The following is a 12,864-nucleotide window of genomic DNA, read 5'->3' on the forward strand; positions in this document are numbered from 1 at the left end:
TCATACTCTGTCACTTGTGTTAATTCTAACTGTCGCAAATTAAATTAAAGTAAGATGGAAGAGTGTGCATGTGTGTGTGTGCAAAACAATCTAGTGTAATTAGTTTCCAAAAGAAAAAAAAAAGGACGAAAATTCCTTTATATGGTTGTAAATGTTGCGAGAATGATTAGGTTGTTGTTACTGATATTATTGTAAGTAAGGCAGTAGTACACCTCGTGTGATTAAGTGCATTTTGGTGTTTGATCATCCTGTTCTGTCTGGGCCACTGGTCTTTCTGCAAACAAACAGCAATAAACTACAAAGAACTCCAGACAACACATCGTAATGTGTTGTACACTCGCCACACCAATGAACCATCATAATCATCTTTCAATGTCCACTTTTCCATGTTTCCTGAGTGGGTCAGGTGGAATTTGTTGAGGCAGGTTTGGATGCTCTTCCTGTCACCAACCTTCACCTGTTTCCATGCAAGAATAGAAACAGACACCTTCCATTTCCACTGCAAAAGAAAAAAAATGTTCCTTCAAATACTCAGACAGGTTGAACATGGAGCACTATTACAACATCTTAATAACTCTCTCTCTCTGCTGTGTTGACAGGTTTGCACTTAAAATTCCCACATTTTAGTTACTATGGCGACAACACTACTTATCTATTTTCTCTCTCTCTTCTCCCGCCTTCTCGATTATATATATATACATATATATATATATATATATATATATATATATATATATATATATAAATATATTCCTCTTTCAACAACTTTTTCTCTTCCCTTTCTTACCTCTGTCGAAAAATTTGTTGTGACGGACAGACAGAGATCAGTTTTCTTTTATAGTATAAGACTTGTAATGACATAAACGTCAGGCTGTGTCGTGTCTCATCACAAGCAAATCCAAGTATTGTGTTTCTGTATGAAGCTTGCCATTACGAAGATGCTTTTTATTTTTATTTTTTGTCGAAAACAAAAGAAAGTGCTTGCTCTGAGTCTACATTTTGTGGTGCAGGTGTAAATATCTTGACTTTGTAAAAGGTTTGACCTAACCTGAGAACAAAATGTAATAGATACATGGTGAAGGATTTCTCGTGTCTGTGACCGGACTGTCACAGTCCAAACCAGGAGTTCTACCTGTTGGTTTATGCAATATTGGATTTCCCCTTGTTTGGAGGATTTGAGAAAGAATGTGCAAGATTGTATTAAAAGAACAGGGTGGATGTGAAGATTTGATATAGACACAAAATATTGACTCTTAAAATAGAACTTCATTCTACCATCAATGATGCTTTTTTGTTGTTGTTTTCTTTTTACATCTTGCAAATGCTACATAGCTAAATGGGAAGTGGAGGGAGGCTTTATGCTCAACATGCTAGAAATAGCAACTAAATATCTATCTCTCAAAAAGGTAGGAATACATAATGTAATCCTAGATGTTTATAAAAACATAAAAGATACATTCAAGTGTCTATCGTTGACAAGACCAAGGAAGGTCAAAATTGTGTAATCTGAGGGTAGTGGGGATTTATCTCTTGGCTAGCAATATAAACAAGAGTGCATTTTGCAACCAAATGTCTGTCAGTAATCTACCACAGTATAGTTTGTTCTAATAGAACATCCACATTTATGTGGAGATAAAAGACATGTTGGTCAGGGTTGACTTTGATCTGAATAACAACTACTAACCTTAAAAATATTATTCAGTTATACACAGAATTACCACGACTTGAAAACTAACCAAATAATAGAATTTTAATCATACTAGTCTTACTCAGTTTGTGAGCAATCACAAAGTTCAACCATAATTCAATACTATTGTAAAAGTCCTGACTGTAATCTTTTAAAAGCAAAAGCTTATATATCTGTATTTCAACAGTCTAAATAACATTACTGGTTAATGGAATCAGTTGATTTCTCTTTCACCTGCTGCGTCTATGGTTTTATATTAAAAAAAATATTTGTTCTTATCCTTTGAGACCTTGTTGCAGTTGAAGAATTTTACCTCAAAGAGAATTAACAAATGTTATAACCAGGAATGTGACCAAAGCAAATTCAATGACTCTCTTTGTTGACACAACATCGACAAGAATAATAACTAGTATATTTTCAAATATTCCTCCATTAGTCTGTAATGGTTCATCTTATCTGTGGCCATATCCAGCCTGAATATGCTCTCTGTTTTATGTTCAAATCAGCCTGTCACACACCTACTCTACAATGTCATTCTAAAAAATAAATCTTGGAAATCTCGAAGCTACATGATAACACATGCTTACTGCAAAACAGTGTGAATAATAGTTATTACATTTGATGGAGTAATTTGGATACTAAAGAGTTAAACCACAATTTTCTACTGGTAAAGAGAACTGACCAGGTTTATAGCAAGTTAATGTCCATTATTGGTGAGAATAAACCTCAGCAACTATTCCGTTTATATGTTTATACATCTTTCTCCTTCTTTTTTCAGGTGCAGAAAACATTGGTCGGTCACCTGGCTCTAATGACCTATCAAGGACTCCATCAACGACAGTGGGCCCCCCAACCACACAAACTCTCCCTGTTCCCTCACAGACTCAATGTACAAACTCTGGTGCACCCCAACCACTGTCAGTTGGCAACAGCTCCAAAGCTGCCCAGCCCAACTGCCCTAATCCTCAGGGACAGGTACATCCTCAAATTGCACCACAATGTGGTCCAGGACAAGGCCCGCCTTTGGGCCAAACACCCCCACAACAATCTCCTGGAATGCCCCATCCTAGTATGGTTTCTCCTAACCATCAACAGCATCAGTCAACAGGTCCAATTGATGCACATTTTATGCAGCAACATAGTCAAATATTTGTTTTTAATACGAGTTTAGCCAACCAAGCTGCAGATTCTTACCGCCAAGGTCAGCATAAATCCATTTTAGCATTTCATATGGATCAACCAAGAACAAAGCAATTTTTACAGGTAAGTCTTGTTTGTTAAATACCTGACAAGATATTATTATTGTTGACAAGAATTATGCTGTTTGGATTATTATTATCCCCCATCTTTAGTATTGGAAATATGTCTTAACTGCTTTAGATCTCCATATACAGACATATATACATACATCCATGGATAAGACACCTAATGACAATCAGTGATCAAACTGATTAAAGCATAGTGTAGAGATAAATGTTTTTTTTTTTTTAATCCACATTTTTGATCAATGAAGTTAAATATTTGAAAATGTATAAAAATATCATGTATTTATTTGTTTCATTCTTTCTCATTTTTTTCATTACTTCTATTTGTCACTCATGCACACATACACATGAAATTTAGTTCCATTATTAATAAGAATCGGTAAGATTTGAGTCAAACGATTACATTAGAGACCCCTAAGGTTAATTTCTTGATTTTCTTTTGGATTCACATATTGCAATTTTAATTGAGAAGTGTGTAGACGATTTGTTGTACAAGCCTTGGTCAACTCTGATCCTACAGACTTCTAATCAAAGGCACTTTTCTACTTTTTACTTAGTATATGTTTAGCTAAATATACTTACTTTCTTAAGACAGCCAAAGAGTTCAGAGGAAGAATTGACTGCTGTTTCTAGCAGATCAAATAACTCTGTAGAGCAGTGGTTCTCACCTTGGTCCATATGGCCCTTAAGAGTCCATATAAGATTTTATTGTTAAAGTTTATATGCATCAAATTGGTTATACTTCTACGATATACAAAATATTTCAACAATTTTTTTTTATATATAATTACTAATAATATTTAATTAAAGAAATTTTAATAGGATTTCTTTTAGTAAGAGAAATATATCTATTTCTTTAGTAAGAGAAATAAATATATCCATCAAAACGTGATAAATTCTTTAAAAGACATGTCTTTAAACTGAAAAATTCAATTATCATCATCATCATTGAACTCTTTTGATACCATATTCTGTTGAGATTCTTTGTGTTTATTTAAATTACTTTTAAATATAATGAAGAATTTGGTAAAAATAACTCTATTATCAAGACTAAGTTTTGGTGGAAGATTTTGATTCTAAACTTTTGAAAACAAGGCATTTGTAATACAGAGCCAGGACCAGTCTCTAGTGGGGTTGATCTCAAAAAGGGTTAATGTGTATACATGATTATATGTTATATGTCATCATCATCTGTTTTCCATCGGTTCTGGCCTGAGTTTTTAGGTTGGATGCCCTTCATAATACCAACCACTTATCAGAATGTACTGGTTGCATTTTACATGGCACCATAACTTACAAGACAAAGATCCCTCCACTAGGAGGGATGTTGAGTGGGGTGGCTTTGTGTCAGATGATGGGAAGTCAAACTATGATAGAGGGAGAGAAACGGGTGACTAGCTGCAGACAAGATACATGGTTACCCAGTGAGAGAGAGTGAGTGCGAGAGATGTGTCGGGATGTATACTCTAAGAAAACATTGTTTTTTTTTAATTATGTAAATTCATACTGATTTTATTTGTATATCTCTTGCAGAAATTTCCTCCAAAAGGCAACCAATTTAACAGACCTCCAGGCGGAATGAACATGTATAATATGGCCAATATGCACCAACAAAACATGGGTTGTATAAAGAATACAAACATGAACAATATGGGGCCCAGCCCTAATTCATTAGTAGCTCAGTGGGTGCAACAACAGAATGCTAACCTCCAGGAGCAAGAATTCCTTAATTACTCAAACAACCCAAACATGATGGGTCAAGGTCAAGGTGGAATGATGCCTTGGCAGGTTCCACCAGGTCATTCTTCACAGGGACAGGTGGGAATGTTACCGGATAATTCAGGGTTTGATCCTGAGCCCTACCGCATGTGTAGTAAAGGTCTTCCTCTCCCACATCGAAATTTACTGCAAGCAAAAGTTCCTGATGACAAACTCACTCCGGAACAATTGCAGAAGAGAGAGGAATCATTGGCTTCCCTTCAGAAATTGCAGCTGTTATTATTTCCTGAAGAACTAAAGCAGCAGAGAGGATTCCCTCCGGGGGCTAACATGATACCTCCGGAGGGAATGCAGCATCCTCCAAATATGTTCCCTCTAAGCATGTCTCCACATGAGATGTCACCGCAGTCAGCTATGATGCAACAACAGCAGCAGCAGCAGCAGCAGCAGCAGCAACAACAACAACAGCAACAGCAGCAACAGCAACAGGGACTTATGCCACAGCAACCTCTTCCGTCGCAGCACATGATGCAGCATCACCAGTTTATGATGCAACAACAGAACATGCCGCCTCAGTTTAGCCCCCAACCGGGCAACATAGAAAACATTACGACGGCGCAGCGGGAATGGGTTCGCTTACAGCAGGAATTTTATGCTGAGAAAAGAAGAATGCAGCACATGCAAATGGCTCAACAGATGAACCCTGGTATGGAAATGCCCCCTAATTCAATGCATGCGTCCCCCCCTTCGTATTACAGTTCCATCTCACAAAAACGACAAGGAGTCGCTGGTTTAAATGCATCTACCTCACCTAACATGAATGGACCAATGCTGTCTCCCCCTCTATCTGGCCACGGCCATCCTGAATCTCCTGATCCTATGCATTTATTCCCTGGTCCTCGACGGGCCCCTTCATTGAGCTCCCTAGAGCAGGTTGGACTTGGAAGAATGGGTCACGGCTTCTCTCCTGGGCTTCCACCAACTGGAAATATGGAGCACCCTGTGGGTCACGTGTCTCCAGTTGGCCTGAACTCGCAATTTAACATGCCTCCTTCGGCTAAACAAAATTCAAATCTGACCCTACAGAGAGCTGGTAACCCAGAACAGTTTCAGCCTGAAATGAATGCCCCTCCAAATTCCGGTAGCAAACCTCCTCCTAGCTATGCACAGTCAACAAAACGAAAACGGGAAGATATGGATGAGATTTACAAGAACCTGCAACCGACTCCATCACCTCAACAGCTAAATTACCTCAACGCATTCGAAGGACAAGAATTAACGATAACAAAACAGTTAAATACAGCATATCGAGAACCAAGCCAAACAGGAAATTCACAACAACCACCAACACCACAACAACAACAACAGCAACAACAACAACAGCAGCAACAACAACAACAACCATCGCAACAGCAGCAGCAGCAACAACAACCATCACAACAGCCACAAGCAGGTATACCACCACACCCACATCAACAACCGGGTGGTATGCCTCCTCATCAGCAAGCACCACAACAACCGCAGCAGCAACAACAACCGCAAGCAAATATTCCTCCACAAGCAAACATGCCACCCCATCAACCAGGCATGCCTCCCCATCCTCATCCTCCTCAGCAGCAACCACAACAACCAGGTATGCCCCCACATCCAGCATCACAACAACCAGGCATGCCATCCCACCACCAACCACATCCAAACATGCCCCCTCATCAACATCATTCTGGTTTACCGCCACACCAATCGCCTATGTCTTCTCAAGCACCGCAGTCTAGTATGGCCTCGCATCACCCTCAACCCCCGGGTATGTCCCCACATCCGCAGCCACCATCCAACATGGCCACCCATCAGTCGGCGATGAACTCCCATCAGAACAGTATACCTCCACATCCACAACCACCCACGGTGTCCGCACCACATCATCAACCTGGCGTATCGCCACATCACCCTTCAGTCGGTCTGCCGCAACATCAACAGCCACAAGCTGGTGTCGCTACTGCTGCCCCACCTCATCCACCCGGAGTCCCCCACCAACCAGGTGTACCACCCCATCAACAGTCAAGTATGAGCAACCAAGGAATTAGTTCCCAGCAACCCATCTCATCACAACAGCAGGGAACGTCTCAACAGCAGAACATGCATTCTCAAGCGCAAGCTATGCCTCCACACGGCATGTCACCCCAACAGGGCATACCGCCACACGGCATGTCGCCTCAACAAGGTATGCCTCCACACGGTATGTCACCCCAGCAGGGCATACCTCCACACGGTATGTCACCCCAGCAGGGCATACCTCCACACGGTATGTCACCACAGCAAGGCATACCTCCACATGGTATGTCACCACAGCAGGGCATACCTCCACACGGTATGTCACCCCAACAAGGCATGCCTCCACATGGTATGTCGCCCCAGCAGGGCATGCCTCCTGGCATGTCACCTCAGCAAGGCTTGCCTCCACATGGTATGTCACCTCAACAGGGAATACCACCGCACGGAATGTCTCCACAGCAAGGCATACCTCCACATGGTATCAGTCAGAGCATGGCATCTCAACAACATGGCATTCCCCCACATGCTATCCCTCCACAGCAACCAGGCATGCCTACTGAAACTCAGAGTGGTAACTTCCCTCATAGCCAAGTCAACTCTCCAATGCATATAGCACCAGGCTCCAACAAAGGCCCCATGTCCAATTCCAGCCAATCTTCCAGCGTTGGTCCTTTGTCCAGTCCCGGTCCGATGTCTGGACCCTCACCAATGTCCAGTGGTGGGATGCGTTTGTCTCATTATGATCCACCCTCAATAAACTGTAGCTCGAACATATCAACTGGGGGCACCAGTACATCCAGCAGCGTGTGTTCTGCTGCTGGTAACAAATCTGGCAACATGACGAATATCACTTCGGCCAGCCTAGCAAACCTTGCAAAGGGCGTTGAACACTTGTCACATCAGATGCAGCAAAACATGATGCAAGGAGGTCCATTTCATAGCATACAGATACAAGGTAATGTTAGCAACCAACAGAATTCTACAAGCACCTCACAGCCATCTACTCCATCTAATCTACCTACTTCTCAAAGCCAGTGTAACAGCCCGATGCCATCAAACACAGTCGTGCGCCCAGGACAAGGTTCTGTGACGCCAGATACAATGGCACAAGGTCAGATGCCTGGAGTTAATAACACTTTCATTAATGCTAATATGCAGATACAACAGCTGAATATACAATCTGTTGACGGGCCTAGCTATAGTCCTTCTATGCAGGTCCAGCAAGTTCCTAATGAATCTTCCCAAATGAACATGGGACAAGTATCTGCGCAGAGGTCGTCAGGGCCTCTGCCACCACAACAAGGTTGTGCTGGTCCAGTTCCAACATCTGTGAACCCTAATGCAGGAATGTTACCAAATGCCAGTGGGCATCCTCCCACGAGCAAACAATCGAACTCCAAGTCAGGGAACCCTCCAAACCTCATGATCAACTCAAATTCACGCATGACACATTCACCAAACTTTCCTGCAAATTCTGTTGGCAACGCCAATATCCAAATCCAAGCTAAAGCCCCCAACACCATCCAATATCTGCCAGCACAACCTGTTCAGAATTCACAGAATATGAATACTAAGCAGCAGCGGCCGGATTTAGACTTCATGCAAAAGCTGGCCTCACCGGGTCACACTTTAGACTGTAAACCACCTCAAAATAAAATGCCACGTTTTTCAGGACCTTCTTTAGGAGAAATAAGACCTGGTATGCCCAACCATTCTCTAGGTATGCCTCCATCCCTAATGATGCAGAACCCTAATCCTAACATGGTTGGTAATATGCCCAGTGGTGGTATGGCCAGTCCAGTGCATATGTCTCCCATGAACAATCCAATGGGAGCTCTTCCTGGTAACATGGGTCCTTGTGATATGATAGCCCCTGGAATGGGTGGACCCATGCCCAATATGGGCGCAATGAATGGTATGAATCCTGGTGGGGGTAATGTATGTGGAGGAATGCCTCCTCATGGCATGGAAGGCAGTATGCCTCCCCATGGCATGCCCCACCAGTTTAACCCCCAGATGATGGGTGGAGGTCCACCTGGTATGATGAACAATGGAATGATGCAGGGGCAACAGATAATGCAAGGTCATGGTATGCATCCAGCCATGTCTATGCATGGAATGCCTCACCCAGCCATGCAGCGAGGCCCACGTATGACTGCGCCACCAAACGGCCCACCACAGGGGCCAGGATCAAATCCTGTTAGCCCTGGTTTTAGCCAACAGTTTCAACAGTTTCAGCAACAGCTTTACTCACAAAACCGCCCACGTCAAATGTCCCCCATGGGTAACATGATGCCCAACCCTGGCCAGCAATACATGGGCGTGATGCCTAATATGCCTGGTCCCACTTGAAGAGGTTCTTTCGGTTATTTAGTGGTGCCTAATAATGGAATTATCACTTGTTGATATGAGGGAAAACAAAAATAGAAAATAGAGGCTGGATTGATTTTTTTTTGCCTGCGTCAAGCAACTATTTGTGTTACTAATAATCGCAGAAGCAGAAGAATCAAGCTCTGTGGGTTGTTATCAACTCCCAAAGGGCCAGTGGAAACCAACATAGATGGTTCCTGACCAGCCTCACCCCTCAGCTTTTACCCTAGATTAAATCTTAATGGATCCAAAGCTGCTACAGTTCTAGACATTTCATGGAATACAGTCTGACATTTCGTTAGTCCATTCTTCACCTGACCTCTTTTTTTTTTTTTTTTTTGTATATTTCCCCCCATCCCAGTCTCCCACTCGCCCACCCACCCACATCCAAAACAAAATTATAAATAGAACTAGACCAATTGGTCAAATAAAAAAAAAAAATTAAATAAAATAATTTTTTTTTTTTTGCTCCCAGAAGGGTGCATAACATTGACTTGCAACTTGAAAACTGGATAAAAAAAATTCTGACAAAACCAGCAAAGAATAGTTGTTCCAAAACCTGCGACTGCAGATTTCTATCAAAGAAGTCTGTGACTGTTGAGCTGCTTATGCAAATCAGGGGCTTTATCATTTCGACTTTTATTTCTTAATTAATAGAAGGACTACACGGCATTTTTTTCTTTCTTTTTTTTATATATATATATATATATACAGAGATGTAAAAATGTGAGGCTAAAAAAAATGTGTTTGTTAAATAAAAAATAAAACACACACACACACACATCCCCCTTCACTTAAGTCTACCTTATTTCTCTACTGATTTATTATCATTTATTATTATTATTATCACCATGTTTTTAAATGTCCAGTCCCTCCTTGTCAATTGAAGCTACTGCTAATATTAATCTGTGTCCTGTTGAAGACCCAATGTCAGGGCCCCTTCTGTAAAAGTAAACAAAAAAAATGACAAACACTCAAAGAACAAATTCAATTTGGTTTTTACCATTTCCTCCCTTGAAAGACAAAAGACAAAAAGATGAAGAAAGAAAGAAAGAAAACAAAAATTTAGATGTTATTTTTTTCTTGTTTTATCATATTTTTTTCTCAAGTAAATGAAAAACAGCCACATCAGATTTTGTTTGTGTTTGCGTGTGTGCTATTATATGTGTGGGTATATGTGTGCGGCTGTGTTGTTGACTGCGGAAAATAATGGTGACAATTTGGGGGAAGGAAAACGCTTAAAGCGTTCAGGCATCTCACCTTTCAGCTTCAGTTCCTTTGCCATTCTGTCTATACTTTGAACCTCAACTCCTTCTGACCACTCTGGCACCAACGTACGGAACCTTTATTTTCATTCCCCCCCCCCCTCATCTGATTACATGTGTTGGAATCGAACCCAATTCTCAGCAAAGGGAAAGCAACTAAGGAGATGTCTCACTCTTCCCTAAAACCCCTTTTTACACACGCACATACTCACACAAAAAAAAAAAAAGACATAGAACAATCTTTTCCTATATATATATATATATATATGTACATATATGTATATATATATACATACATAAACTTGTGTTACTTTAATTATGCTCTGGTTTGTAGGTTAATGAATCATCCTTCTTTCTCATTGTCATCATTATCATCATAGCAGCCCCTAACATGATAGTAAATACTCAATGAGGGCCATCTCTCTCTGCCTGGTTTCACTTCTCAGTAAGATCAGCTTCATATAACTGGGCTCATATACTTTCGAATAACATAAGCATCACAACTTACTCTTCTCTCACAGTTTTTAGAGATGCATTATTATTATTATTATTATTATTATTATTATTACAATTCATCTTCATCAATATCACCATGCAGTGAGTTGGCAGAAACAGTAAGAAGCAAGGAACAAAATACTTCTACAGTAATTAGATTTGTCTCTTAAGGATCTGTGTTCAAAATCCTGCTTGGTCGACTCTCACCTTCCATCAATCCGAGGGGTTCGATTAAAAATTAAGTAGCAGTAATATCCTTGGAGAGGGCTGGGCGCAGAGGAGGGAATTCGATCCAGTCATCTCTACCTGTTCCTTAATCATGTATGACCTGTGCCATCGTCAGAAATTAGTATCATTATTATTATTATAATATCAGCCAACTTCAATGCTGGGCTAAATTGATAACCTTTGGTCAAATGAAGCAGTTAGCTAAGAGATCCCTACCCCCATCACATCAAACATCCTTCTCTCTCCCCAGCTTTTGTGAGTGGTTGGTGTAACAGAACAAGGATGGAATGACCTCTTTATAGAAAGGCTTTTTTTTTTTCTGGAAAAGGTCAACAATAAGGAGCCTGATTTCTTCGTGAAGTGTATTGTTTTTTACTGTTGCTGCTGCTATCGTTGTTGCTGCTGCTGTGGAAAGGAAAAGAGAGAAGTCTATTTTAGCAGGTGTAATAGTCAGGTGGGGAGAGTGTGCATTCTCCACCTACCACTAACGTTAGCATAACGTAAACCCCGTCCTTTCCCCCCGGTCCTGATTTGGAATATTTCTGGAACCTACTATCTGTCTGGTTTTTACTTTAGAACAAAAATATTAGAAAAAAAGGACGAAAATATCTTTTTTCAGTTGTGGATTTTTCCTGCCTTGTTTGGACATTTTTTGATTTTTTTTGTAACTTACACACATCAGACATTCAACTTATGTTTCCTGCCCCTACCTTAAAATCTTATGTTTTACATTATATGTCCGTATGACAACACAATAAGGCCCACCACGTCAGCTGCTGCAAAAAACATGAAGATATATGTCTCAAGTAAAAAAAGAAAAAAAAAAACTCTGTAAAGTTATCTGTAAATAAAGGACGGTCGAAGGATGTTCTTCAGTGCATGGAGGGGCGGGGAAAAAAAAAAGCACCAGGCCCTTCTCCCTCCCCTTTTACTCTTTTTTTCATATTCAGCAATAGGGTGCTGGGTGGGGCTTAGGAGGTACAAAAAAAAATTAAAGAAAAAAAAAAAGAAAACGAAACAAGAAAAAGAATAAAGAAATGTTTTATAAGCTGTGCTAGGTGCAGTACAGTGATAACGTGACCAGACTGCAGCAGTCAAGGATCTTGCTACAAGAATAACTGAACTGAAAGAGTGCTTGATGCATGGTGTCGGGGGGGGGGGGGGGGCATGTGGAGCCATGGGTTATGCTTCACTTTATCAGGTTTTATGATAAAATATATAAAATAAAGAAATGCTGGAAGGAAGCTGTCCATTTGAAATTCTTCCAGAGTTTCATAATTAAAATAAAATTTAAAAAAAAAACAACTTTGCTGTCCAAGATATGTCTCTTTTTTTTTAAAAAAAAATCTATCACAACTCCCCTCTCCCCTCTTCTCTCTTTTTGCCTTTCTTTCTCTGTCTATCTATCTATCTCTTCCTCCTCCTTTCCCTCTTTGTTGTCATTGTTTGATTAAATATAATATAATGTAATGATAATGATTTAACAGAAATTTTATTACATAAAAAAAAGAACACAAATGGAAAAAAAAAAATTTAAAAAAAACAGAACTTTAGCAGGTGAGCCCCTGATATTAAAAATCCCTAATCCTGCTGTGGACAGACAAATTACCAGGGAGTTATACAAGAAAAAAAAATGCAGGATGTAAAAAAAAAAACACAAAAAGAAAGATAAAGAAAAAATCCTATAATTGAAAAAGAGAGATTTTTATTTTTATTTACCCCCTTTCTTTCATTTTTTTTTTTTAATTTTCCAAAGAAACTTGTAAATTTTGTTTCTGAGAGAGAT

General features: G+C 40.1%; 1 protein-coding gene across 8 annotated transcripts in view; it reads left to right on the top strand.

The window, feature by feature from the left end:
* The window catches only part of LOC106882391 (uncharacterized), a 350,086-nt gene extending 339,870 nt beyond the window's left edge, over nucleotides 1-10,216 (top strand). For all 8 annotated transcript variants that reach the window (XM_052969230.2, XM_089354753.1, XM_089354757.1 and 5 more), the window contains 2 exons: nucleotides 2,466-2,950; nucleotides 4,486-10,216. In XM_052969230.2, coding sequence (XP_052825190.2) covers nucleotides 2,466-2,950; nucleotides 4,486-9,072 — 5,072 coding nt within the window. In that variant the 3' untranslated portion in view covers nucleotides 9,073-10,216. The remainder of the gene's footprint in view (nucleotides 1-2,465; nucleotides 2,951-4,485) is intronic.
* The last annotated feature ends 2,648 nt before the right edge of the window (nucleotides 10,217-12,864 follow it).

The sequence above is a fragment of the Octopus bimaculoides genome, chromosome 7, assembly GCF_046866305.1.
Source record: "Octopus bimaculoides isolate indiv1 chromosome 7, ASM4686630v1, whole genome shotgun sequence".
Classification (NCBI taxonomy): domain Eukaryota; kingdom Metazoa; phylum Mollusca; class Cephalopoda; order Octopoda; family Octopodidae; genus Octopus; species Octopus bimaculoides.